Source organism: Platalea leucorodia, assembly GCF_965183815.1.
Source record: "Platalea leucorodia genome assembly, chromosome: 4".
In the NCBI taxonomy this organism is placed as follows: domain Eukaryota; kingdom Metazoa; phylum Chordata; class Aves; order Pelecaniformes; family Threskiornithidae; genus Platalea; species Platalea leucorodia.
The window spans coordinates 88,799,274-88,826,220 of record NC_138826.1 but is presented as its reverse complement, the minus strand read 5'-3'; the positions used below and the strand labels follow the sequence as shown (position 1 = coordinate 88,826,220).

At 41.4% G+C, this 26,947-nt stretch overlaps 2 protein-coding genes across 2 annotated transcripts; both read right to left on the bottom strand.

Annotated features, from left to right (window-relative positions):
- Positions 1-964: 964 nt before the first annotated feature.
- On the bottom strand, positions 965-7,499 carry IL26 (interleukin 26; the record flags this gene model as incomplete). Its single annotated transcript, XM_082308906.1, has 5 exons — positions 965-1,051; positions 1,137-1,202; positions 5,311-5,442; positions 6,893-6,949; positions 7,329-7,499. The coding sequence occupies 5 exons, from the start codon at positions 7,497-7,499 to the stop codon at positions 965-967; spliced, it is 513 nt and encodes a 170-aa protein (XP_082165032.1).
- Positions 7,500-22,671: 15,172 nt separating this feature from the next.
- IL22 (interleukin 22) lies at positions 22,672-25,160 on the bottom strand. Its single transcript, XM_082309161.1, has 5 exons — positions 24,877-25,160; positions 24,019-24,084; positions 23,779-23,922; positions 23,497-23,562; positions 22,672-23,077 (listed from the first exon to the last, which is right to left on the bottom strand). The coding sequence occupies exons 1-5, from the start codon at positions 25,072-25,074 to the stop codon at positions 22,964-22,966; spliced, it is 588 nt and encodes a 195-aa protein (XP_082165287.1). The 5' UTR covers positions 25,075-25,160; the 3' UTR covers positions 22,672-22,963.
- Between the last annotated feature and the right edge of the window lie 1,787 nt (positions 25,161-26,947).

Here is a 26,947-nt window from a genome sequence, read left to right as displayed (position 1 = left end):
AGCACACCGATATATTCAACGCCCCTGAGATACTAGCACTATGAGAACCGAAATTTTGCAGAATCTCACTCCTGTGGAAATGCAGACATACTGATTGGAAATATTTTCATCACTTAGATAGTTTCTTCTGATAAATCTTTAAAAATGTGAGAAAACTAGAACTCCATCTTCATTCTGTACTGTATGAAAGATACTTTGGCAACCATTACCATCATTTGAGTAACAACTTCCCATAAATCTCTCTCAAATCATTTCGCAATCCTAGTCAAAGGCAATCCATTTATTGTGTTTTCTGCATTGCGTGATCTCGTGTAGAGTATGTGGCATCTGAAGGTCATGCATGAATCATAGACCAAAGTTTTGAGATTGACTGGAGTATGTTTATTAGGGATCAATTATTACCTTAAATTAATAATAATGATAAGCAGTATATAATTAATTTTCTTATTTATATGTAGAATGGCTTGTGTATATTGTTATATAGCTATAACAAAAAAAAAAGTAGTATAGCTTAGGGGAGGGATTTTCAAAAGTGGTCCTCGTTGCTTTGAATTGTAATCACACAGGGTGGCACAAGGCATGGACAGATCATGCCCACAGCACATGGGACATTGTGTCTGATCCGCACGATAGCAGATTTCAAGTTACGCTCGTGCAATGTGTCCAGGGGCTGCCCGCGAGGCAGATGACAGGCAGGCAGGCAGGACGGGAAGTACATCATGCGGTAACTGCTCCGGAGGCTGCTCTCATACTACAGGACAGGCGTAGCTGCTATGCCAGGCCAACCGTGAAAGCTCTTGAAAAATCCCTCTTTATGCCACTGTATTACAGAGGCTTTCCTTCAGTGGGACGGAGTTACTGCCAGGTCCATTGTACATCCAGCTCTCGGTTGATTTTCAGGCCTTTTGGGTAAGGATCTGTTCTTAGCACAGAGGCAGCGTGTTGTCTGTTGCTTCCTCGTTCTTCATACGATGGTTTGTATGTAGGCCTGAATCCAGGGAAGGAGAATATCCAGCTCATGGATAGCCTTGTAGATTCCCTTCTCTCCAAGCTGTCAAGAAGATAAAGATGTTAGAAAAGAAACCACCCACAGCCCTTGAACAGTGCAGCTGGGAGCCAGCACCTCCTGCTCTTACCTTAAGAAATGTTTTCCTTAATTTTTTGACTGCAGAAGTTAACCTTGTGGATGGAGCACATGGAAGCTGAAGGGATGAGAAGAAACCAAAAGAGCTTGTTGCAGCAAAGATGCTGATGTAAAGACATAGTGGTGAGGAAGAGTCCAACCCACAGTGTGGCACCATAGGACTACTGGTAAAATGTGTGAATGCAGCATTGTTTCAGCACCTCCTGCTACTACAAATGTGTTGTTTCACCTGTGTGCTTCCTGGAAAGTTGTGTTCACAGCACAAAAAACTGTAATATGAGTACCACTAAACCTTCTTATTAAACACTTTCTATTTATCTCAGGGATCTTTACATCAGTTGCAGTCACAGCTTTTGTACAGTGCAGCCTAGCTCTAAGATTCAAGGCCCTTTAACTTTGAACCTTTAGAGAAGGCGAGGCTAAGGGCCAAAGACCTTTGCAAAGCACAGAGGGCAATTTCGCACATTTTGGCAATCCTTCAAATATGTTTATAAAGTTTATAAAGTTAATGTATGCTTCCCCATATTTTCCTGCCCATCCTTCTCCACTCTCTGGCCAATTACAGGCTAATCCTACACCCTTTTGTCAAGCTAAGTTTTCCGTTAAGATCACTGGAAGTTTTGCCAGCAAGACCCTACACAGATCCCAGGCATCCCATCCAAACCAGCCAACAATGTCTTACTTGTAAGTTCTGGCATCCCTCTACCCCCACGGTGATATCAGAGACACAGGACTCCGTTATCACTGCAAGATTTGAGTTGGAAGCTGGTTTTAGGAAGGAAAGGGTCGATCAGTTCATCTTACAGGACCCGAAGGCTGCACCCTGGGTTTAACCCAGCCAGCCAAGGCACAGTGGGTCCAGCCCAGAGGGCTGCCAGGAATGGGAATAGCCCCGGGGTGCCCTGCTGGGCTTGGTCCTGTCCTCACCACCCAGCTCTGATGGCCAAAACTGGTCCAGCTGTGCTTTCTGGAGCTGCCTGGCTGAACTCTCTGAGCAGCACAGCTTGCTGACTCCTCAGCTCTCCAGGCTTTCCATGGGGAGAATTATTCTTTCAGGGAAAAAATGGAAAAATCTGATGTTTTCCAACATACAAACAAGGACAACATGTTTGAAAAGGCAAAAGGTCCTGAACTCATATGAAAAGAGGCGGCTCTACTAAAATGGATGGTTAGTTCTTCTTTCTACCTCACTCGGGGGTTTTAAAAAGAAACAACAAACATTTTCTCTTTCAAGTCACCTTTTGTGCTTCTTAAAGTCACCTCACAGGATGAAAGTATAATTAAAAACAACTTTAATTTTTAAACCTTTAAAAATCTTCTAACTAGGGCAGTTCTTTTTGACTTTGGGGCTTTTTTTCTTTTTTAAGGTCAGCTTGTACGATGCCGATTTCCACAGAAATCATTTAGTAGCAGAACTGACCTTAACTGACTATGCTGGCTTGAATAGTAACACACATTACAAACTCTGTTCTTCCTGCAAAAAGAGCAAGTAAATAAATGAGCAAGCATACAAATGAACAAGCAAGTAAGCTTGCTTATTGCGAGCGACACCGCAATCTCTGCTAGAGGTCTACAAGCTCTGCCTACAATAATAGATCAATGGTTAAAAATCCTGCAGTGAATATATTGCCTTTCTGCACTCCACTCAAATGCAAGGAAAAGCTTCTGTAATCTGCTACTGATGTAGGAACATAAGTCCATCCTCAGAAGCGACTTCATACTGTTCTTGGCACTGTTGCCGACTCAATAGGGTACATGAAGAAGTAAACAGGCTTTTGCTGAGGCCAGTAGTGCTGCAGGTGGATGCTCCCAGTGTTCAAGAAAAAATATCTGTTCTCTTTACCGTGCAGTCATACTCTAAATGAAAGGGCCTGACTTCACTGCAGAAAAGGGATTTAGAGATTTTAGTACCCATGTGTTTTTGAAAAACAGGGCTCAGGCTCCTAAATCATTGGAAAATATTAATATTTCCTTGTTTGGACAAAACTAAGAACTAGCAGAGTGAGAATTGTAATAATAATATAGTACAAATTCTTTGGAAGTGGTTTGGAGACAAATAGTGTTAGGATTTTTAAATAGCATGCCTGTCTCTAGCTGGCAGAATTAGACCCTCAGTTTATGAAAGAATACGGGGTGGGTATATATATAAAGATATCACTGTTTCCCTCAATTGTATAAAGAACTTTGTCCTTGAAAGGTAACAAATTCATTACATAAGTATGTTGCCATGGTGGAAATCCTTTCTGTAAACATCTTATAACTCAACTAGATAATAAAAATCAAAGAGCTTGTCTAGATGGACGAATGAGTTTGCTAATTTATTGAGGAATAATCTGATGGAGAAATCCCAAACTTAGTATTAGCAAAGGGTCCATTACTTTCATTCTGTTCACAGTTTCTATTATTCTTTCGTGTGGTTTCATATCGTTGGCTTTGAATTAATACAAATACTTCAAAAAATATTAGTTTCCAGAAACAGGATGTCTCCTAGAAAATCAGGACAAGCCATCATTTCTCAAAGAGCTATTGTTTTTCTGCTACTAGAGGAAGTCTTTTCTCTCCTAATAGCATTTTTTAAGATCCAGAAATGTAAATTGTTATGTTTAGACTTGTTTTGGGTAGAACACTGGCACTAATTATGAAAAATAATGCAGGAGCTTTAAGAAATGTGCGGCATTTTGTCTCCATACAGCACAGAAGTAAATGTATTACTAAGTTACATAGCGAGCTCCAGTCACTGATGGTATTTCAGAATAACTGATATTCTGAATTCAGTCACAGTTGACAGTCTGAACTCCTCTGTGTGTACTGGCACTTGTATAGGGTGCAATTGGTTTTCCAGACAAGAATGAATTCTCTGTAAAGTAATATATATAATACAGCATAGAATATCTGGAATTTTGACAGACACAGATAACAACAGCAGTGTGTTGAATGCTGTGAATAATGACTGTAAATTGCAACAGTTTAGCACGGTTTTAAATGAAAACCCTGGATGCTGGTAAAGTTTTTTCCCACTGAGATTTGAATCTTTTTACGTTATACAAATATTCTGGTTGTGTTCTGAGCTATAGCACTGCAAAGAGATCTCTGAAGCTGCTTATTCTTGCATTGCAAATATTTGTGTGCATGTAGAGCCAATGTCCCTTTCTTCCATGCTACCACACAATTCAGATTAGACAAAGTTTTAATTCATTAACATTTCATTGACTTCTCATCCTGCCCTCGCTTTTTAAAATTACTGTAGACATTTGCCTGGATATCCATGGCTATATTTCACCCTAAGTCACATTCCACTTTTTGGGACACTGTGACTTGTGAGGACTGCAGGTTTAGGGGAGGAAAAAAAATAGCCATAGGACATCAGGTTTTAAGGCATATGCTGTTGTTATTCATCTACCCTTAAAAATAGGACAAGAAGAGAAATGATCCACAAGTGACAGTGTTGTCTTAGCATCATAGTATGTTAGTATGCATATTTGCATGGGCAGAAGTGTGCTTTAACTGTTGTCCTGCTATTCACAGGGTGGGATGATGACACAGTGTTGGTAAAAGTGCCTCTTCCCTGGGACACCTGGGTCCACTCTAGGGACATCTTGCCAGTGGGCAGCATCACTCCCTGACAACCTGCTCCAACTGCGGGCATAGCCAACGCATGGAAACTGCTCCAATATGCTTCATAATTGCAGTCCCTGCTTACTCATGAGACACCACCAGCTCTTTCAAAATTCGGTATAGAGGAGCAGAGATGACATGTGAGTAAAGATTACACACGTCCAGTGGGTATGCTGTTGAAGAAGGAAAGCATAACCAGTGTTACACCGTGGAAACTTGAGGAGCCACATTTCTCCCTGTGATTACCCTGTCTCTTTGCAGCTTTGGTGCTGAGAGGACAGCACAAGGTGACATCAGCAGCAGGGAAGTGGCTTGTCTCCATGGTATCTCCACCACCTCGCCCGCTCCCCGCAAGCTCACTCTGGGAGGAAACAAGTGGTGTTAAACTTCCCCGGCCCCAGCGGGGAAGCCCTCGGGAAGTTGGGTCCTCTGTAATGTGGGACACGCTGTGACTCTGAGTCACCCTCTCCACCTGCAGAAAAACTGTGGTGGAGCCCTTCCCTAACCTTTCAGCTGGACAAAGTTAGTTTGGCTGTCAGGAATATACTCACACAGGCATTCATGTTCGCTTGCAGGACCTGGAAGGCACTAATAAAGTACAGCTTGTCACTTCCTACTCCAAGATGACTGAAAACATTTTTCACGTAGAAGGAGAGGAGCTGATCTCGAACACTGCAGTTTGTCTGAAAACAAAGCAAGTAAGGAGTTGCCAAATGAAAACCTCACAAGTCAACTTCAGCCTAAAACCTCAGCCTCATAAAAATATATGTGTTTAGAAAGCATATAATCAATAAAAACATTTTCATGAATTTTAGTATCCCATTGGATTGCTTCCTTTTTCTTAAATAGCTCAATGTACCCCTGTGGTTTCTGAAGGAAAGGCAAGAGGAGGCTGTGCTGGCAGCCAAAGGAGTATTGGTAAGACCAAACACAAACAGAAGTCACGGCAACAAATCTATTTAACACACAAAGAATAAATGGAAGATAAATTGAGGAGTTAAGTGAGACCATCTTGACCAAATTGTAGGAGTCACTGTGGGTGTCATTGTCCCATTCCTCCATGTCAGTGTCCCATACCATTCAAGGTGCTGTAGAATATCCCACCCATCTCCAACTGCTGCTCCAGAAGAGACCGGTCATCCTGTACACCCTGTGTCATATCTGCCTGCCCTGTGGGATCTCTTGGATACCCAAAGGTATTTGAAATGGCTATATTCCTATTTTTAGGCAATGGAGCCAAGTATCAGGTGTAAAATTTCCACAGGAGGAAGATTAAGCCACCCAAATGCAGGTGTCCCTGTGTAGGTCCCACAGGCAAGCAAGGAACCTTCAGTCCCAAGGTAACCAATGAGATCCAGGGGAGTTCAAAGGCCAGTAGGTCTCTACTTAAGGATAAACTGACTCAGTTAGCCCTCCTAGATCTCTGCATTAAGCAAGTGAAAATATCTCACACACTTGTAGTCACTTACAAATAGGCACCCCAAGTTTAGTGTCTCCCTCCCATGCTGAATCGCATCGGGGAACTCTGATCTCCCTCTTCCAGTGCACCTGCAGAGATCAAAGCCCAAAGCAGCGACTTGGGTGTCCTGGCTGCTCTGCCGCATCCCTAGGCTATCCATGGTACCACACACCCTCAGCAGAAGGTGTCTCAGCTGCTGAGATGGCCGCTGTGGCTCTGGCCCTCATGTGAATGGCTTGGTGCCTGGAAAGCATTGCTGGGGAGGATTGCATGCAGCCAAGCGCTCACAGGAGGAGCAAGTGCTACCACAAGCACGCTCCTTCCCCAACATGACAGACACCCTTACCCCAAGTCTCCTGGCAGAGCACCACTGCAACGACCTAGAGAGAATTTCCTCCAGCCAGGGTTTCCAAATCCACCTCTTTCTCCCTGTACCACGCTCAACTCTCCCCTTGTGTCCCAGAGGAAAATCCGTTTCTATGGGGCAGAGATAACACTCTTCCTCTAAGCAGAAGACTTCGTTAAACATATGACTCTCATAAATATAATGTCCTTCCCAATTAAACACATGATTTTTGGGTCGGCTGTCATTCCTTTTGACCATGCATTCCTATCTCTACTGACCAAAGGAAAATCAAAGTAAGAAAATGGAAAACCAGTAGTATAAATCTTACCATGAACAGCACTTTTGTTGTCTTTTTAAGCAGTCTTGTGTTCTTGATGAGATCCTTCTGTAAAATATAATGTGCTAGTATTAATTAACCAAAGGAGAGGAAGGGATACACAGTTTTAAGTCTGGTTTGTACAAAAACTTAGTAGTAATAATAATAATCATCATCTTACTCAGATGTAGGATGAGGACTCAGCAAATCTGTGTTCCAATCAACCTAGCTACAAACTTCTTCCGTGGCAAACTCCTGGGCAAACTCATCCCACCACTCTATGCATCTTCCTTTTTCCCATCTTTACAAAAGGAGTAGCGACTTTACCCTGTCTCTCAGGACTGTAGAGATCACTTGGCTTATTAAAGTTTCCAGGTGCTCGGTAATGAAGCAGGTGAAGAAGCATCTATAAATAAAATAAACTTTTCAACTAGTGGGATCAACTTACAGGAACAGATGATTTTAAACTAGTTGCCTTGATATACAGGTTCTCTGTCACTTGAGAGAGGAGTCCTTTTCGGCAGGTATGCTTTCCTGTAGGTGACTTTTTGCCTTCCACAGTGAAAAGACAAAGCAGAACTAAAAAACGCCCAGATCTGAAAATAGAATATACTTTCATCTTCGCTCCCAAATCTTCGTGCCTCTATAGTCACAGCAGCGTATGTGATACAGCAAGACTGGTTAGATGACAGAGGTTAACCTAATTTTGTTAACCCTCAAAGCAGCTTCTGCACTGAGATGCTCACGTAGATAACCTATTGCTCATGTGCTGGCTGATCAGTATTGTTGCTGTGCTTTTTTATACATCTTGCTCCACTTTCAACAAATTTGACCACAGTCATCTGTGACGTTTTTCTAAATGATATCTCCATATTTACTGGCAGCAGGGTCAAGGTTTCCAAGAAAGAAGAACTTCCCTCTCATGTGAGAAGTCTTCTTTCATTTAAGTGGTGGTCAAGTGAGGAAAAAGTAGTTGAGCTAGTTAGTTTGGTTTCGTAAAAAAGTATACCAAATGTGTGAATTTTTTTTTTTTATTTTTCCACAAAACCTTATGGCAGCACTTTTCTGAAAGCTAATGGCGCGGAGAGAAAAAAATCTTTGCTAATTTATCCCAAGAAGCATTAGAAAATCAGTTATCTGTAAGGAAGTTGGATGGCACTGCCTTTAAAATTCACTGTCCAGTGTTTGAGAATTGTTTTGTTTCAGGGGTACAGCAGCTAGTAGCAAAGGAGTTTGCTGCCTATTTTAATCCCTGTAATTAATTTTTTGCCAGGGCAGAATTTGCCCCAGTAGAAGCAGCAGACTGTTTAGTGTGGAAGGGAGAGCTCCAGGGAGGGTTCTGTTGAAGGACCAGGGCATGCCTGGCTGTCAAGTTGGCTCATGAGCCTGCTAAAAGCCACAGGCACTGGGAAATAATGTGCAAGGTCCCAGCATACCCACCATGGATGTGGTAAAAGTAAACCCCTAGAGTCAGATGGTCACTCTTCTACAGAGTTGCTCAAACAGGGATTGAGCCTATTTCTGAGACAGCCAGATGCTGAGGGTTTCTCAGGTACCATTCCAGACATACAAGGAACATCACACTAAGGATAGACTTGGAAATGCTGAAGTGACACCAGCAATGTGAGGCTGTTAAGCCAAAGAAGGATGTAACTCAAATGTCAAGACCCCTGGGACTGGCTGAGGTGTATGCAAAAGAGGGAGAAAGCAGTTTTTGGTCCAGCATAGCAATGCTTCAGCCTACAGTGATACTATTTTTGTTGGAAGTAAAAGCAAGCTCTTGAAATGTTCACCCAGGACAGAGTTTTTTACTCCTTTGCTATTTCAAGAGCAACACAGAAGGCCTTGATCAAATCATAGAAAGTTATTTAAACTACAACTGATACCACTCAAAGGGACATTGAGTTGCCAGGGCCAGCAGCAGAGCTGTATACCTCTCTATGGCACCACTAGCACACTTGTGCCAGGGGCAGGAGCTGGCTTTGGGAGGAAGAAGGGTGAGATGAGCTGAATAATAAACTCACCCAGCCTTGATCCCACTGGCCATTTACACAAACAAACATGCACGCAGCCTCCAGGGCAAGCTGGACTCACATCCAGCTTCAAGGATCCCACCTGTAACAGCTCTGGGAATTGTATTTTACTATAGGACCATCCACGCATCCCAGTAGCTTCACCAGCACTGAAGTGCTGAAGGGTCCAGGGACAAAGAGGACCAACAAGGGGAGCAGGGCTTAGACTTTTGGAAAATGGAGATGATGGAGACCACCAGAGGCCCTATATGCATTTTAGTGCTCATTTGAACTGTGATCTGTACTTAAACTCTCTAAATGCTGTCAGGCTTGCCAGATGAGGTGCACCTAACCTCAGCATACAAGGTATGTGGACAGCAGATTAGCCACTTTCTCCTAGTTTGTTCTTAGAAGAGGATCTTGGGTGACAGTAAGAGCAGAGTCAGAATGCAAAACTGCCTTGGGTTCCCTAAGGTGTGGTACTCCCTGGTCAACAGTTTTCCTCTAAATGGAATAAACGGGTCATGTAGCCAGTCTGTAATGGTTTTTCACAAGAAAATCAATAATTTTCAATATCTCTGAAACTTCTGATGTTGCTGGAAAACCCTTGAGCCCACAAGTTTCATTTTGTCTGTTCTGTGAGCTCCTATCACCATGCTTAGAGGGCTGCAGCAGTGACACTGTTCCATTGGGCTCTAGAGACCTCCGCACGTGAATCAGCAAACATCTTACTGAATTGGCCAACTTTTCAAATGAGTAGTGTAAAAGGATGCAGATGGATGCAGATGCATGGTGATCATGTTTAAAATAAATAAATAAATAAATAAATAAATAAATAAATAAAAAGGAAATAGGGCTTTCCTATCTTTCCTGCCATAGAAGGATGGTGGGTACCCTTTAATATTGAATCCTGTAAAATGAGTTACACTTCCACATTTTTTGATATGCTGACTTAATTACTAGTCAGAGAATAGCTAATATTCTTTAACTTTCTCATCCATTACTTGTCAGAACAAAGATGGTCTTTTCTTTTGGGGTCTCGTATAGTGTTTTGTACACTGGATTTTAGTGCCACTTTGGCACTCAGACATAATTATGGTATAAATAATATAGAATACCAAAGTACCGGTATTATTCAGTATTTTAAAGTTATATGAAGCAGAGGAAGAAATGAATTTAGGGACTCCAGCCCTTTTAGCAATGAAGACAGAAAAGATCTGCAAAGCTTTCTATGGGCAGTGGAACTGATATATCCAGAGCCACTCTGAGGACAACAAAACACGGCACCAAGCATGTTGACTTCCAGACCTAGGCTGGGAACTACAGGAGCTCAAGGAGCCTGCCCCAAAGGAAATATGCTCTCTCCATATGGAAAGTTTTAGGTGTACAGTATCAATGAATACTTAAGGAACGATACAGTACTGATAATACATACAAAGGTCATGCATTACATTAATAAAAAACATGTACATTTTATGATCATGAGAATGAAAGAGAAAGAAAATAACTAAGAAAAAAGAATAAGAAAAACTAACAGAGTAGTCAACTTACTAGAGAAGAAAGTCTTGCCTGATTTACCCTGGCTAGGGACTAAGTTTCAAAGAAGGCTGTTTGTGACCTGTGCTCCACATAGAGTGCATAAGACCACCAGCCTGGAGAAGATCCTTCACTGTCTTATTGTGAACCATGGAATTGTCTTGATCTATATGAGTTCAGTAGACATTATTAATATTAAATTCTCTTGACGTATGTAGAATGAACAGATACATCTAGCACTGCTGCAAAGTTCTGTTAGTCTGTTTAAGGTAGTAATCATATCTACTGGTTGTTTTGCAGCTTAATTGGCTTTCTGATCTCCATCCATAAAAAACCTTGTCTAGTTTCTTACTTCTGAATCTTCTCACCTTTCACATTTTCTGTTTATTTTATTTCCTGTTAGTATAGCTAGAACTAAATTAGCTGTGTACTTCCTATAAACGTTACTCATGTTTGCTTAGCTGCTGCTAATGTTATGCTGTCTCTTAAGACTATTCTCTACTATTCCTTTTGTTCCCTTATCCTGTTTAATTCACTTTGGTCTTCTGAAAAATAATAGGTCTACATGAAGAGCTGCATTATTTGTGCTCAGAAATGTGATTTGATGAGTAACAATGAAGTCTAGTGAGATTTTCCAATAAAACTGAGGGTGACAATACTACTGTAGGACATAAGAAATTGAGATACCTTAAAGCCTCCATTGGAGAGAGAAGTTTGGAACGGAGCAGCTCCTAGCATCCAAAACTAATTCTGCAATTTTCTGAACATGGTTGTAATGAACATAGGCACATAGGTAAGCACAAAATACCCACCAGTGTTTAAACACTGTTTCTTGCAACCTTCAATTATCATAATAGGAACCTTTAAAGCTGCTATTGATTTTGTACAATTACTGAACAATTATGAGCCAGTTTTTCAGACACGGGTACCTAAATTACCCATGCAAACTCAGCACATAGGCACCCAACGATTCACTACCATCAGCTTCAATAGTCGTAAAAGGCAGGGGAACAACAGAATAGCGTGAACAAACGGTACTAGCAGCTCCTGCTTAAATATTGTACATACACTGCTCTGGTTAGGAAAAAACCCTACATAACTGAAAGTGGGACAGTGTAAAGAAAGCTAAAAACGTTGGATGCCTAGTTTTGGGTATCAGTCCGGTGCCTTTCTCATCCCTAACTACGAAATCACTACACTTGTTCCCATGACACATCCACACTACAGGGTGCCTGTGCGGGTGCTCCTCAGCTGCCTTTGTAGATGAGCAACAAAGGTTAAGGTTGGAAGGGACTTCTGGAGGTCACCTTGTCCAACCCTCCTGCTCAAGCAGGGCTACATAGAGACAGTTGCCCAGGGTTGTATCCAGTCAGGTTTTGAATATCTCCAAAGATGGGACTCCACAACCTCTCTGCACAATCCATGCCAATGTTTGGTCACCCTCACAGTAAAAAAACTGTCTTATTGTGTTCAGATGGAATTTCATGCATTTTAATTTATGCCTGTTGCCTCTTGTCCTGTCGCTGGGCACCACTGAGAGGAGCCTGGCTCTCTTCTTTACTCCCCCCCTCAGGTATTTATACACATTGATAAGGTCACCCTGACCGTTCTCTTCTCCAGGCTGAAGAGTCCCAGCTCTTGCTGCCTCTCCTCAGATGAAAGACGCTTCAGTCCCTTAATTATCTCTGCGGCCCTCCACCACCAGGACCACATATTCACCACACTCAGAATTTCTTCACTCTATGCCTTAGACAAACTTCATAAAAATTTTAAGGCATTAAGTAAAGCAGAAATCAGACTCAAACCTAGATGAAGAAGACAAACCAAACCAAAAAAAAAAACCAAACCCAAACCAAAACCGAAGCCCAATTACATTTCCTCTGGGCATTTGCATCTCTTTGCACTTTATGAGTAACATCTTTTGAGTAAGCCTCAAATGTGAATTGCTATAAGACATACTGTTAATCTCCTCTCACCTTCAAGAAATGGCACAGACTGGTTCAAGTGGTGGATCTCCCTGTGCTGCTGGCCTGGTTCTGTGTTTCGGTTTGGTGACAGATGGCTGACAATTGTCTGTCAAGCTAGTTTTACTTCAGCCATCTGATATGAAGGTCCCAGCACATTCAGTCTTTTCAGAGATGGATTACATACTATATTCAGGGTCCAGTTTGAAATCACCAAGGTACTAAACCCACAATTTTCCCTCTGTGCACAGAAAATAGACAAGAGTTTAAGTTTTCAAAGCAGTAGTAATTTTTATGGCCAACGATTAGCTACTTTGAAAGAATGCTCAGCACTCCCTGAGTATCTTCAAATGGCTCCAGCTGTGTAATTAAAATCAGTAGTCACTTCATGGCTAGACATGGAGCTAAATTTGACATAAAACCTTTATGTATGTAGCCTTTACTAGTCACATTCTTGTAGTCTGATGGGTAGACCCGCTCTTTGAGAAAAGAGATTATGGGAGAAAGAGATATGAAAAAGTGTTCGAGTATATTCACATCGTTCCCATCAACCAGTCAAGTGATCTCACTTAACGACAGTGATTCAGTCCCCAAACTCTTTAGAAAACATTTGTCTGCTACCGCCAAACTCACACTAGGAAATCCCTGTACAGCGGTATTTCTGCAGAGTGTACAGATGTGCTCGGCAGTAACAGACACCTCAGCTTGCCCACGTAGGCAGGCAGCTATTCCAAACTCTTCATTTTCTCTTGTGACATAGAGGAGTGTTCAAGAGCCTGTGACCTGCTTTCTCCTGTAATTTCATCATGGCTTTATAAAAAGGCTGTACTAAAACTATGAAAGGAAAAAGCAAATCGGGTGGAAACCTGGGCCTGGTTCTGGGGGAGGAGGATGCCCACAGCTGCTAGGCTAGTAGAAGTGGGTCAGTTTACATAGCACCACTCTTATACTGAAAAACTTCTCTCTCCTTCTACCTTTGTGCACCATTTTTCAGTTTTCACTCTCCCCCTGATTTTTTTTACCCTTCTTGCCTGCTTCTCTTTTCAAATTTAATTTTTAAAGGTTTTTCCCCTCTGCATTCTTAATCCAGGACATCCCTGAGCATCTTGGCAATGCCAGCACAGGGTGCCCATATGGCTTTTTATGAATAATGTCAACTGGGAGCTGGGCTAAAAGATTGTGAAGCTGCAGAAACTACAGCCTCCATCCCGGAAAGATTTCTTGGTGTTGGAAAAGGACATTATTTAAGACATTAATTGAGCAGACCACTCAGAGGTGGCTGTGTCATGAATGTAAAGTCCTGTGAGAAACAAATTTTGAAATGCAATTTAAAATAGTAATGAAATAATAGAATTTCTGGGCAATATTCGGAAACTACAGTGATAAGTTAGGACACACAGAGGTATAAGTAACCTAACCAGGTGCTGGTGAACAATACTGGCATTGAATCTTTCAGCTGGCACGGCCATGTTAACGGCCAGCAGCAAAACATACTACATTAAAAAAAATCATTATAGTTGATCTTTATTGGCAAGAATAGCCTTTCATTTAAAAAATAAAAAAACTATGTGGGAAATGTTTGCTTGCACTGTATTTCCATAGTTGGACTGACTGCCGCAGAACAGCTGCGACCTCGGTTCTCCAACAGTAGCGCCAGAGAATGGAAGCGAGGGAAGCAACATCGCGGTAGGCAACAAAATGATATTCCAGAGCATTTTTCTATTGGAGGTGCCGTTCTGCCTCCGGTGAACTTAAACCTATTGGTAACAAAGGTGCTTCCCTCAGTTACTTTTCCCTTGGAAGTAGTCCTCAAGCCCTGTGAAGTCTGTGACCTTCAGTCAGAGATTGCTGCCATGGTGCCATCTCCCCAGCTTTTGTTCAATAACCACTTCATGTCGCTGGGCTTCTCTGCTTCCCACTGTGTAGCTGCCTTCTTTGTGAAGTGGTGCTTTCAATAAATCTCATCAGTAGGGACATTTTTTGTGGAAGGTTTACTTATTTAATTATTTAATTATATATCAGATATGATCATATCTGGCACTTTTTTGCTAGAGAAGATATAGGAGCTGAATAATAAATTACTCATGAAAGGTTCATTTTCCAAAGCATATGAAATCCTGTGGCACAGGCAACATAAATGAGCACTAGAGAAGTTTCTGAGGATGGAGTAAAATCTGGGTTTCTTGTTGGCAGTGTTTATAAAAAAGAGATTGTATTGTAAAGACTCCTAAAAGTCATAGAAAAATAAAATATCACAAAATATAAGTAGCACTTAGAGAGAAAGAACGATGCCACATGTCAAAATATGCATTGAGATTTTCACTTTAGATCAGGGAAATTTGGGGGTTCTTTTCCAATTAAAATGATGGGGAAACTTTGTGTTACCATCTAAAAGATAGCATTGCTTCTTGCAATTAATATCATTAAATCTAATTCAGCAGATATTAATGATGACAGTGGTTAGATCTAGAAACCAAGGACATAATAATGAAGTTCGCATTTCCTACATTCCTATTTATTTTAGAAACTTACTTAGGAAAAAGTAAAATACTGGTTATATCTAACTTTGGATAGCTTGCTTGTCTAAAGTTTCTCTCTTTAGCCTATTTTTAGACTTTACTCTTTATTTAGTCTGTAACACAATATGTAAAAACATGCACAATGTTTTAAATTATGGAAGAGATGTTTTAACAAACACTTTCTTTAAGAGCTTCTTAAACATATCAGAAATATTCCATCTCTTAATATTTGTAGATTTAGCAAAGTTTTTAGTGAATCTTTATGTGCAAAATTACAATTAGAGACCTGTGCATTGACTTTACAAACTCCCATACATCTGATTAATTTTGTAACGGTGACAGAATTTTAGATCATTTAATATGCTTGTAGGAGTGAAGTGAAACTAATTAGAAAGGTGTTGATGTTCTCCATATGAAAAGAACTTCTTTTCATTTTTTAAAACATGAACCCATAATTTCCAGTGAACAACCATGGAAAACTTTTTTTTTTTTTTTTTTTTTTTACAATTTAATATCAGTACTTGGCTTTCCAATTTTTGAGTTTCCAGGAGAAAATCAACACTTATGTAGAAAAACAGCAAAAACATTAATTTCTTCACAAAACCCATTTTCTACCAGCAGGAAAAAAAAAAAAATCCAATGGAAAAAGTCTTCCAGTCTTAATCAAAGCTTCAGAGCTACCATTTGCTACAAAAAAAATGAAAAAAAAATTCCTTTGCCATCATTCTTCTAATTATTTGTATTTGTTACATCAGCAGAAAGAGGTTAAATCTATATCCCGCTGTATGGACTGGGAAAATCACATGGCAGCCTTGATTTTAATGACTTGTTTCCCATCTCTAATAAAAACTTTCAGTACTTGTACCTATTTGGGAAGAAGCTTTTATCATCAGTCTCACTGCAAATTTTAGTGAATTTTGAGCCAATACCAGACACCAAATAAGCTCTTCAAGGGTTGTAAATTTTTTCTTCACATTTCCAGGTTTAGATTAGATTATTTGAAAGCAAATTTTTCCACATGAGAATTCCTTTCCATGGGAAGGAACATTTTTCTAGCAGATTTCCCTTCATTCAGCTTAGCAGCTCCATAAAAATCAGATTTGTTGCCTTGATATTCAGCTAACCTGTTTCAAAACTTGCAGGCAAGCCCTGAAAAGTATCCCAGATGTGAAATGTTTGCCCAAACCTCTGAACATACTGAGGTTTTTTTTTACTAATCTGTCACTTCTGAAAAACAAACATTTATCATATACTCCTGTAGCCACACAGCAAAGAACAGGAGACAGATAATTTATCAATCTGCAACCTTTCTCTTATCTCAGTTCTGATAATGAGGTTACAGCATAAACCTAACTCTCCCAGCCAAACTTCATGCTGCGGCTCTAAGAAATTCTCTGTTTTACTTTTCAGAAGTGTAGAAAAGATGAGTTGCTCCCTTCTTCCTATTTTCAGAGAAACCTCACATGTTCATCTCACCTAAAACACATTCTTTAGTATTTATTCATTTCCAGTGTCACTGGGTTACTAACATAAACTGAAGATCATAACTGCAAGTAGTGTAAAAAGTACCAATGGAAAACAGTTAAGAAATGAAAAACGAAATCTAAATTTACATTCTTACTGCCAAAAGGTTTCCAAAGTAAAATGGCATAAATAAAGCTGCTTGTTTCTGGTTCTTTCTCTTGACAGTAGCTTGACCTATGAGCAACATAACACCCTGAAGTCCACACCTTGGATTTGTCGTGCCCAACCATAGGCCATGGGAGGCTGGATGTCTGAGTCTGTACTCATCACCCGGGCTGATGGAGGGGACCAGGCCTTCCGAGGACGCCACCCCTCATCTGCCTAACACCCTTGCTGCTGATGCAGCTAGAAATGGGCTCTGCGGGGACCTGTGGGCAGCACCTCAGAATTTTCTGGCACCAAAGCTAGGGCAGATGACTCATACAAAGCTATTATCAAAATGAGGAAAATTTGTGTGTTTTACCAATTTGTAGGATCAGAGTCTTGGTCACTGATTTGTTTTGTGTTCCCACTCACTACCCAGAAGTCCTTGTCATGTAACAACCAAATCATTGACAGATTAAAAATGAGAGCATGATGCTAAAGTTGAGCAGCTCCCTGTTTTGGAGGCTTCAACCTCACAGGTCGAGTTAAACCAGACATTTCATATGCAAGTAACTGTCTTGCATTTTCTAAGACACACATTGGTCCCGTCAAACCAGGATGCTTTTCTAAACTTAATGAAGGAGCAATGATCGCTGTGTTGAAGTTGACAAGTTAATGCCTACAAAATAATCATATTGTTTGTCAAATGCTGTGCTTGACAAACAAGTATTCTCCATTTTTGACTTATCAGAGTAAAAATGAGCATCAGAGTTGATGATAATCCCTAAATCTGCGATTATCTACCTAAAATCTCAGTTACCCTTTTTTTTTTGTGATAAAATATTAAAAAAAAACAGAGAATCTGAATTTTCTTCTGCTATTCAAGACTGGCAGGAGTCACATTATAAAGGATAACTACTAAAGGAGAAAGGTTGGTCAAACCAGAAATTTGAGAGACATATTTGATAAGAAGTATTAACCTAAGACAAAGCCTAGATAGTTCTAGACCAACCAAAAAAAGGTCACTGCAATGACAAGCAGTGTCTAATCTTTATATTGGAACCTCTGCTTCCCCAATAAGTGTCAATATATTGGACTTTCTGGAACAAGCCTTTCATTGGAGCAGTCCAATTCATCACTTCCATCTTAACATCTGTGTTGAAATCTTTCATCTTTTCTTTGTAGTATAAACTTGATACATGCACAAATGACAAGCCTGATCTTATACACTTTGAAGTCAATAGTTTTGCTTCTATCTTCTGTGGAGCAAGACCAGATGCCCGATGAGCTAATCCACTGTGGAGTTCTTACACATCAAGGGCTAATGCAAAAGACAAATCAGAAAGTCAATCATCTTCATGATTTTAGACCTTACCACAGATACATGAATGCCCCATTCCTTTCACAGTTTAATGAACATCATCACCACCCCTTAAATGTGCTGTAGGAGTCGGAAATGACCCTCTTTTGGAAACTAATAAGACAAAATAAACTTTAAATCAGTGCAATTTTGCTGTTTTTGGAAAACAATATCATTTTGCATTCAGTCATTTGAAACTAGGGCTACAATTTCCATTGAAGAACCTTACTGGTTCTTGCAGTAACAACCATACCACAGTTTCAAGTCAGCTAGTCAAAGACATATTTTTCAGTTTGTTTTTTCAAAATATTTCAATTCACATTGCCCTGAGCAAAACAGAAAATGTTTTCAGTTTAGAAGATTTGCCCTTTCTCTTTATTCAATCCTAGAGAAGAAAAATCGCCTGATCTTGGAAATATTTAATGCTGTGCCTTAATCCTTCATACTCAAAAAATGTTTACATTTGGGTTTCATGAGTTAATTCACTGAAGATAAATGGACAGTTCTTTTCAAAATATTTTTTTTTAATTTCTCCTTAGAGGAGGAAAGATGTGGGAATATCTTCTTTTCTAAACCATTAATCAGTGAATTCTACATTAAATTATAGCAAGTGATATCTGTCAATTTGGCCAGGGATTTGGAATTTAAAGGTTAAACAGAGAGAGTGATTTCCTAGACTTCAGAAGAAATCTTTTCACTTACATAGTTGTTTAACACTTTTGCTAGTGGTGAAATTCATACAGTTCATCTGATAAGGTCTGCAGCTGCGTGTTAACCAAGAAAAAGGTGTCACAAATGGATATGTGTTAAGAAGCATGTGTAGCCTCAGAAATGTCATCAGCCTTAGCATAGTTTGTATTTTGCAATTTACCTCACCCAAATAAGACTTCCTAACAAAACAGCCAGCGTACAATCCTGGTCTGGATCCCCTGAGAGCCTGCATCACTTTCCATCCTAAATATGTTACTTTACGTAACATGTCATCAGGTAGTGCACTGCCAAAAATACTCTGGGTCCCCCAGAACTGCATTGTAGGTTTTCCTTCTTTCCATGGTCATTACCTTCTTCCTGGCAGCACCATTCATCAGCCTGAGATCGACTGTAATGTCTCTGCCAATCCTGCTTCACATTCGCAGGCCAGTTCTGCTCCAGATTACACCAATTTTACAAACATCCATTGGGTACTGATGATGGCTGTGACTAAAAAGGTTATCAGGCATTTTACTGCTGTTCAGTGCAGTCCATACCTTCTTCAAAGCGGCTAATTGTTTAGCTAATTGTCCTTTAAAGCACAGGCTGACATAATCACATGCCGCTGGTTTACCATCAGGATAGCTTCAGCTCTTTGCGTTGTCTAGAATACGCTTCCAGCAGCAAATTGGAAATATCAAGCCTCTATTATTCTAGGTCACTTAAGGAGTACATATTCAGACATTGACTATGTAAATTTCATAACCGAGTAACACTCCATGCGAAGTATTTAAGAGACATTTCTTAAACTGTCACCAATACTTACCCAGCAGGATGTGGAAACTTCTATTCATGCTTTGGGTTCCTCTGTCTTCACAAGATCAAGTTTCAGAGGTAGTTTAAGTGTTTTCTAATTATCTGTGTAGCAAAAAAAATGCCTGTTCTGGTCACCCAATGCACGCGGAGGAAGAGCCAACAAAATGCAAATTTGGCGGTAGGCGACTGTCAATTTTTGCTTGGGAAGAGGTCCTCAAGCCTCTACAACAGAGGTGTTCTCAATGAAGGATGTGGAGCAGGTGCCTTCCCTAACAGTGCCAAGTCACGGACCTCTGGGAATTGCAAATAGTCCATGACTTGGAGGCAGGGTGAGGAAAGGAAAATAGGGCAACGGAAATTAGAATTGTGTGAACAACCGAGTTTCTCTTCGGTGACCCAACCGAAAAATTAAACCAAAAAAATTCATTTTGGGTCAGCCCAAAGCACTTGTCCAACTCAAAATGAAACAGCACGTTTTGCTTTCAAACCTCTTTTCAACCTTTGAAAGAAAATGTACATAAAATTCTAAACCAAAACACTGTTCTGAAGCGTAAAACTGAAATATTTTATTTAGAAAATGTCAGAACGAAACATTTCAGCATGATTTTCCTTTTTTGAGCTGTTACTATTGACTGAATTGAAACCCAGCTTGCCTGACTGAAACTACATCTTTATTTCCTTTTGGTCAGTAATTGTTTGTCCAAGACATTTCCCCTGGTTGTAAGGGAAACCTCCTCTGACTTCTGCTTCCTTTGTCTGTTCAAATCTGAGCATCACCCACCATCCTTCACACACTCACAAGCGCCCTGCAAGAAAACCCATGAAGGCGATTCTGCAAAATTTGCTGTGTGGCATTTCCAGGGCTCCAGCTCATGAGGTTTGCATGGTAGAGTCTTCCAGCTGGTGGTTTTCAGGGTTGGAGAAGTTAATAAACCGTTGACGGTTTTTACACTTTTGTGGACAAATAGGTTTTCATCTGGGTTTAGCCCCAGTGTGGAAAGCCTGAGAGATTGATTTGAAATTTCTGGGTAGGGCAGCTCAACAAGGACAATGTGGAAGAGGCCTAAAGGAAGTAGAAGAAGGAAATAAGTTAATTATCCATTTGTGAAGAGATGACATCAACGAGGAACAGCAGGGTTCATGGTCTAGTCTCTATTTATAATCAAAGAAGAAAACAGGTACTTTTAGGGCAAAGTTATGTTATTCTGTCCAAAGGCACAGTCTTTATAAACCTCTAATGTAGTTGAGATGAATGACACTTGTATAATTCCTGTTATCCTCCACTGACTATAAAGGGAGCCTCATGTAACTTGTGGATAGGCTGTGCCTGTCAAAGGTCAGTGAGATGAACTCCCCATTCGGTGCTTAACTTCCCTCCCTTTGCTGTCAGCTGTGACAAATTTGAGTGATAAGAGAAAAAAGGATGTTGGCCAACAGCTCTTGACAACATCATTGCTTATCCCACAAGAAAGAAAATAAATATCCTGCTGAATATAGCAAAAGGTTAAACCCCTGACACTGTAATGTGGTACCAAATCCTGGCTGGTTGTCCCTGTTGGGTCACTTCTGCCTTGACTGTGAGCAGGCATGTAATTCATATGTTGTGAGATGCAAATGAGAGTGTGAAGCAAAGTAAACCATGTTGTTCGCATCTAGTTGGACAGGTAACAGGCATCCATCACCCAGATGGATCGTATCCCAGTCTAGTACGTGAATTCCCGCAAGAAAGTGTTATAATTTCCATTCGCATAAACCTCGTTCAAATTAGGTATGGATGGACAATTTTATCTCAAAATCGCTCTGGTTCAGGAACAACATGGGTTAGTTTAATCCCACTTCAACGCTGTCTAACTTCAACAGCTGGTATAAGACATGTTGAGACTAGCTGTTTTTGGACTAACTTTAATTTCTCTTTGAATTTAATTGATGAAGCTACCAAGGTAGATCAAGGTAGATATCCTGCCAACATTTTTCCATATTACAGTATCTGTTCATGGGGTGTCTTCTAGATATCCTTTTAGCAAGATTTTTTCATATGAATGTCCCTGATATGGTGTGTTTGCAAAACTTCACCCTCCTCACCTGCACTGCTGCCCCGAGTCTTTTATCTGAGGACATACTTTTATTTTTTTTAGATGCAGACAGGATGCTTGTTTCCCTGATGAAGAAATGGTAAAGCCTTGCTCAAGAAGTCTTCACCAGTTGCTGACGATCCACTATTATATATTTCCTCTGGCTTTCTCACTGTTTGGGTGCTTTTCACCTCTTTTCACCAATGTCCCTGGCTGAACCAGAGCAACTCCTCTGTCTTTGCCCAGAGGATGTTGCTGAAGGACCTGATAATGATGGATTAAACTGCTCTTCAGTGACTTTGGATTTTTTCTGTCTGGGAGCTTGCATTGAGAGTAGGCACCAAGCACTTCTCTTCTGAAGTGCTCTCAAATCCCTGATGCTGCAGCGTGCCATTTGTGCTCAGCCTGCCTACGGGCCAGTGAGAACTCTGAGTTTTTGGTTATCAACTGCTGCCTGATTGTTTGTCTCCATCTCATCTGACCCAGGAGGGACAGTTTGGGACTTTTCACCAGCAGCTGTTCAAGATGGGATCTTGTCTATGGGCGTACTGAGGCAGAATCAATGAACCAAACCAATGACTCTCAGGACTGATGCTATTTTTCCCACTGCCCCCCACAAGAAAGGCTGACCCACACACCCCCCGCTAAGCCCTGCCCTGCGGTAAGTTGAAATTTCAGCCTTATGGTGAAGAAGCATGTCCCCAGATCAAGCTTGTGTCCTTTCTGGATACAAGAATACAGCCACTGGCCCAGCAGCCCCACAGGCACAATATGTGTCATTGCCCTTGTGTTTGAGTAAAAGAGAAAAGCTCTGTAAATGGCAATATTTGAGGACCAAAATATTTATTATAATAAATTAAAGAGTAAGCATTTATAAAACAATCCATTTGCCTATAAATATCACACAGCAGTTTTAATTTCATAGTTCGCTTAAAAGCCTCTAGTACAGCTTCATAAATACATTTCCTTCGATATTTTTAATTAATCTATATAAATAGAAGTACTGTATAATTATTACTTTAAAATAAGTTACCATTAAATATGAATGACAAAAATAATTTCTGAATTAGTCTGAAATACCAGCTTTTCAGGTACAGGTCAGAAGGGGGCAACATATACAAGAGAGATTTCCAAGTAAATGGCTCAAAACATCCTGGCTACGTATCACTGCCTGTATTGACCAAAGCTGATTCACAGGTGTCAAATCTCAGCCTATAAAACACAGAAGCAGTTGCCTTATTCCAATGGAGAGGAGGAGGACAGGAGCACGCCTTTGAAAATAATTAATGCCCTGTGTTGAAACGGAGCTCAATCACTGTCCTGGAGTTTTCATTTTCAAAGAAGACAGCAACATGCTTCCTGTCTGTGCCCACCTACTTTGCTAGTTTTGGCACAGGTAAAAAATCTACTGCATCTGGGAGGAGGGGAGGTCCACAATAGTTAATTAATCTGAGTTATAGCAAGATTTTTTTGGAGACATCTCCTCAAGCCTGATCTGAAATTCTTTCAGTTTTTCTTCTTGTTCCCTCCCTTCTTTGGGGCATCAGTACAGGCATTTTCTATGTAGTCAAACAGTAAATCCAGTTCTCCAATGGCTTTAGTCTTTCCATTTTCTCCCAACTAGAAAAGAGCAGAATGTAAGTTTTAGCATCTCGTTATTTCTCAGAAAATTAAAATTAGGCTTGTCACAGAAACTGAATCAAGAATTTACTCTCCTTATTCTTTCAAGTAGTTCTATTAGAGTCATTATACCATAAAATATAAACTAGCTCATTCAAATCCAGTCTAGCATATACAGTTACCTGCAACCTGATTTCTGAAGGACAATTTTAAATTACCATAACACATGCAGAGAGTTAACAGGGCAAGTGAAGGAGGGCTGGAAGGGGAAACATCACTAATCCCCTCTTTAATGCCCCTGCAGGCTTCACCTTCTAAATAATCATCTCCAGAGTTTGTTTCATAATTAGGTCAGCCTTAATCCAACTCAAAGACTGGGGTTTGGAACTGCTCTTTTTAAATGTTGGGAAAAAATGTACCTGTTTCATTTTGCTCTTCATTTCTTCCAGGTTGTTTTCAATGTGCTCTCTGTGTCCTGTGAATTTCTAAAAAAAGAAAACATCCATACATAACATTGGCAGCTGTATGCAACAATGCGCTTTTTTTTCCTTTTTCACACCTTTCTATTAACCTCGACTTTGATATTTTGAACTCCGAGATTTGTTGTCATATCACTGCCTTTGGCTGCTTTTTGCAGCATTCTGAGATTGAGGAGCAGCAACAAGAGTCACGAGAAGGGAAAGAAACCCAATGCTACTCACACATGCGCTCAGCTCCGAGGTCAGGGATGCCAAGAACTGTGCCACCTCCTCAACGTATGGGTACTGGTCCTTGGCCTCAGTGAGGAGGACATCTTTCACTACAATCTCCACAATCCTCTTCATCATGTAGCAGCGGTTGTTTTCCTATGTATGCAAGTGAGAGGTCATGTTAAATCATGGCAATAGATCAACAAGTGCTGCAGAAGGACGCAAAGAGCAGCCTCCTGGTGCAAGGCTTACCTTGATGTTAAGATAGAGCTGCTGCCCAATGAACCTGTTGTCTGTGTCCTGGTCTGAGACCCTGGCCTGAGAGGGAACAAAGGAAAAGTCAGGTGGGGATTGGAACCTTACCTAAAAATGAATAATAAACCCTAAGGTTTTCATCAATAGTAGTGCGGGTGAAATGAGGGAATGAACACCATAGCCTGTTACAAGTAGATAAGCTTGGAGATTGTATCTGTTTCTCCCCTTAATTGGGTGAGATTCAAGGTCAGTATCACTGGAAAATAAATAAGCAGAAGTCTGAATTCCTGTCCCCCTCTTAAACATCAGATGTCATAGTGGTTATGATGACTAAGCCAGATGCCACAGGTGGCCGATCTCACAGCAGCCTGCAGCGCTGCTGGGAGGTGCTGCAGCACTCGATGGTGTACACAAGGGGGGACCCACCCATGGTAAGAGCAGCCAAGAAACCAGCCCAAGCAGAGCACTGTAAAATGACTGAGGAGCTGCCTGGCCATGGCTGGAGTCACGGGCAGGCCCAGCTCCAAGTGGACTGGGCAAACAGAGAAATTTAAGCTCATGTTTCACAATCGTCCCAGTCTAGCAGCAGCTGCTCCAGAGAAGGAGCTGCGCTGTGCCAGGGGCTGCCTTTCCCTTGGGAAGCAGGAGGAGAAGAGGCAGCGGTTTCCCCTGGCTACACAACCAGCGGGCAACAGACCCACTCCACACGCCCAAGCTCTGCCTTACTGCAAATGCACGTTTTTTTCTGGACAAAGGCATAAGAAAGAGAGAGGAATGCTGAAGGCAAGAAAGCAGGGCGCTGGTAGAGGAGGAGGTCCTCAGACCCTGTCATGAAGGACACGTGGGTTACTGTACCATTTTAGCCAAGGTGTAGGTGCGATTCCTGATGTAGGGCTGCTGGAAGTTGATCTTCCTGAGCCTGCAGGCATGATGGGCAGTAGAAGCCAATCCTTTCTGAGGCAGAGGACTGGTGAGAAGAAGAGGGAGACAGCAACAGCAGCAGAAGACAACCCATCCTGAGAAGCTCTTGGTCAAGGTCTGCAGGGAGGCCATGGCTCACGATCCAAAGTCGTCTGTCCCAGCAGGTTGCAGCTACAGAACTCAGCACTGATCAGAGAGAGTAGTGTTAGCATCAGGGAGAGAGGGCACGGCAAAGTGAGAGAGGCACAAAGGCTGCGAGCCTTACCTTTGCTGTGATTCTTGATGTGCTCTGCAGGAGGTAAGGTGCACCTTATATAGGGTCACCAACATCTCTCTCGGCTTTTTTTTTTATGGGTGTTGGTGGCAAATTAAAAATGACATCAGCAAGTCTCTTACTTTCCAGTATCCTCTTCTGAGAACTACCTAACCACTACAAAACCCACAAATACAACTTCAAGGCCATTGCAATCTTTAGTTTCTTATAAAATAAACCAAATTTTAATGTGGGGCAAAGCAGGGGCTTTTACCAGGGCAGGAATCCTGAATTCTTTTTGCATAAAAATATTGGAGAAGTTTATGGGCTTGTGCCCTCTGTCCTGATTGTAACACACTAACTGGATTGGCAATTTGATGGCAGATAATGTAATTTACATTAATTTTTATTCATCTTCTGTGGTAAAAGACTGGTGCTCCACTGGAGCTGACTGGTATACACAAGTGGCCAGATACTGCACCAGACCCAAAGCACTGACCACCTACAGTTCCTACCCTGCAAATACCCTTTCCCACATCATGTCCCACTGGAGTCACCAGCCATCTGCCCATCACTGTGCAATCCTCTTTGAGAGATCAGAAACCAGGTAGGACCAACACTGCATTTATCACATCCCTGATCTCCAAATTCCCATTTTCCAAAAAATTATCTATATTCCAGGCTGTAACTGGGGATAATGACCAGAGCTGTGGTCATACAATTACTTTTCCAGGTGATTTCCATGTTCCTGACCCTGTTCTGCTAACATAAAGGCAGTGCTGCATTCAGTCTGAAATATTATGCAGTGTGCTAAAGGGAAACTATGCTTTTTAGAGAGTAATTTCCAACCCAGCTGGGATGGTAATGCATGAAGACACAGAACTGGTACAAATGCAAACTCCCAGTTGTTTAATACCCACAGGGCACACAGGTGACAAATGTGAGAAATCGAACCTGGAAAACCAAGGCTCCAGCTCTGCCTCTTGAGAGTGAACAGGGGCATCCCTGGCACTGGGCTGCACCCCTCAGGGCTGAGGTTCTCTGGACAGGAGCCATAATCAGCCCTACCCTCTGGGCTGAAATACCCAGCTCTTTTGCTTATACCTGAAAGGAAGCAGTTAAAGGCTGGCTGGCAGCAGGTTTCTGCTTTAGCCTCCCCCGATGCATCCGCAGCATGAATCCATCTCTCCATGCCTCAGTCCTGCCTCAGTTGCGCTCAGACACCTGCCACATCAGTTATGCACAGCTCTGTACCCTTGAAGCTGCACCCCCTCACCCTGGAGCCATCATCAGCATGTCCCTTTCCATGCCCCTTCTCAGGGTATCCCACCCATTCCCATGCTCAGCCTCCAACAGCATCCTGACTGCAGTGGGCAGCAGAAAGCACGTCCGGACCCAGGATGTTGACAACCTAATTCACACCCAAAATGTACCACAAAGCTATTCAAGAACACGTTTATAAACTCTTTTCCATAAACTTTTCATTTGCCAGGCCAATAGGCCCAGTGGGGGAGCGGGTTAATGAGAAGATGGGAGGCTGACTTATATTAGTCAAAAGGCAGACATTAAAGACCAAACTGAGAGAAATCCAGACAGAGAGGCTGTTTTGAAGGACTGGCCTCCCCAGAAGTGCAATCCCACAAACTCCTCTCCAGGTGTTAAACACAGTATGGTAACCAAAGTCTGCTTCTAACTGAGGTTTCTCACACTTCTCCACCAGCTCATCCAGCAGAAGTCCCAGTCCCAAGAACA

Excerpts from the sequence above, each read along its gene's own strand:
- IL22 (XM_082309161.1), bottom strand. The coding sequence starts at position 25,074 with ATGGCCTCCCTGCAGACCTTGACCAAGAGCTTCTCAGGATGGGTTGTC. Across the intron at positions 24,085-24,876 it reads CCTACACCTTGGCTAAAATG|GCCAGGGTCTCAGACCAGGA; the intron begins GTACAGTAACCC and ends GTTCCCTCTCAG. Across the intron at positions 23,563-23,778 it reads CCTCGGAGCTGAGCGCATGT|AAATTCACAGGACACAGAGA; the intron begins GTGAGTAGCATT and ends TTCTTTTTTTAG.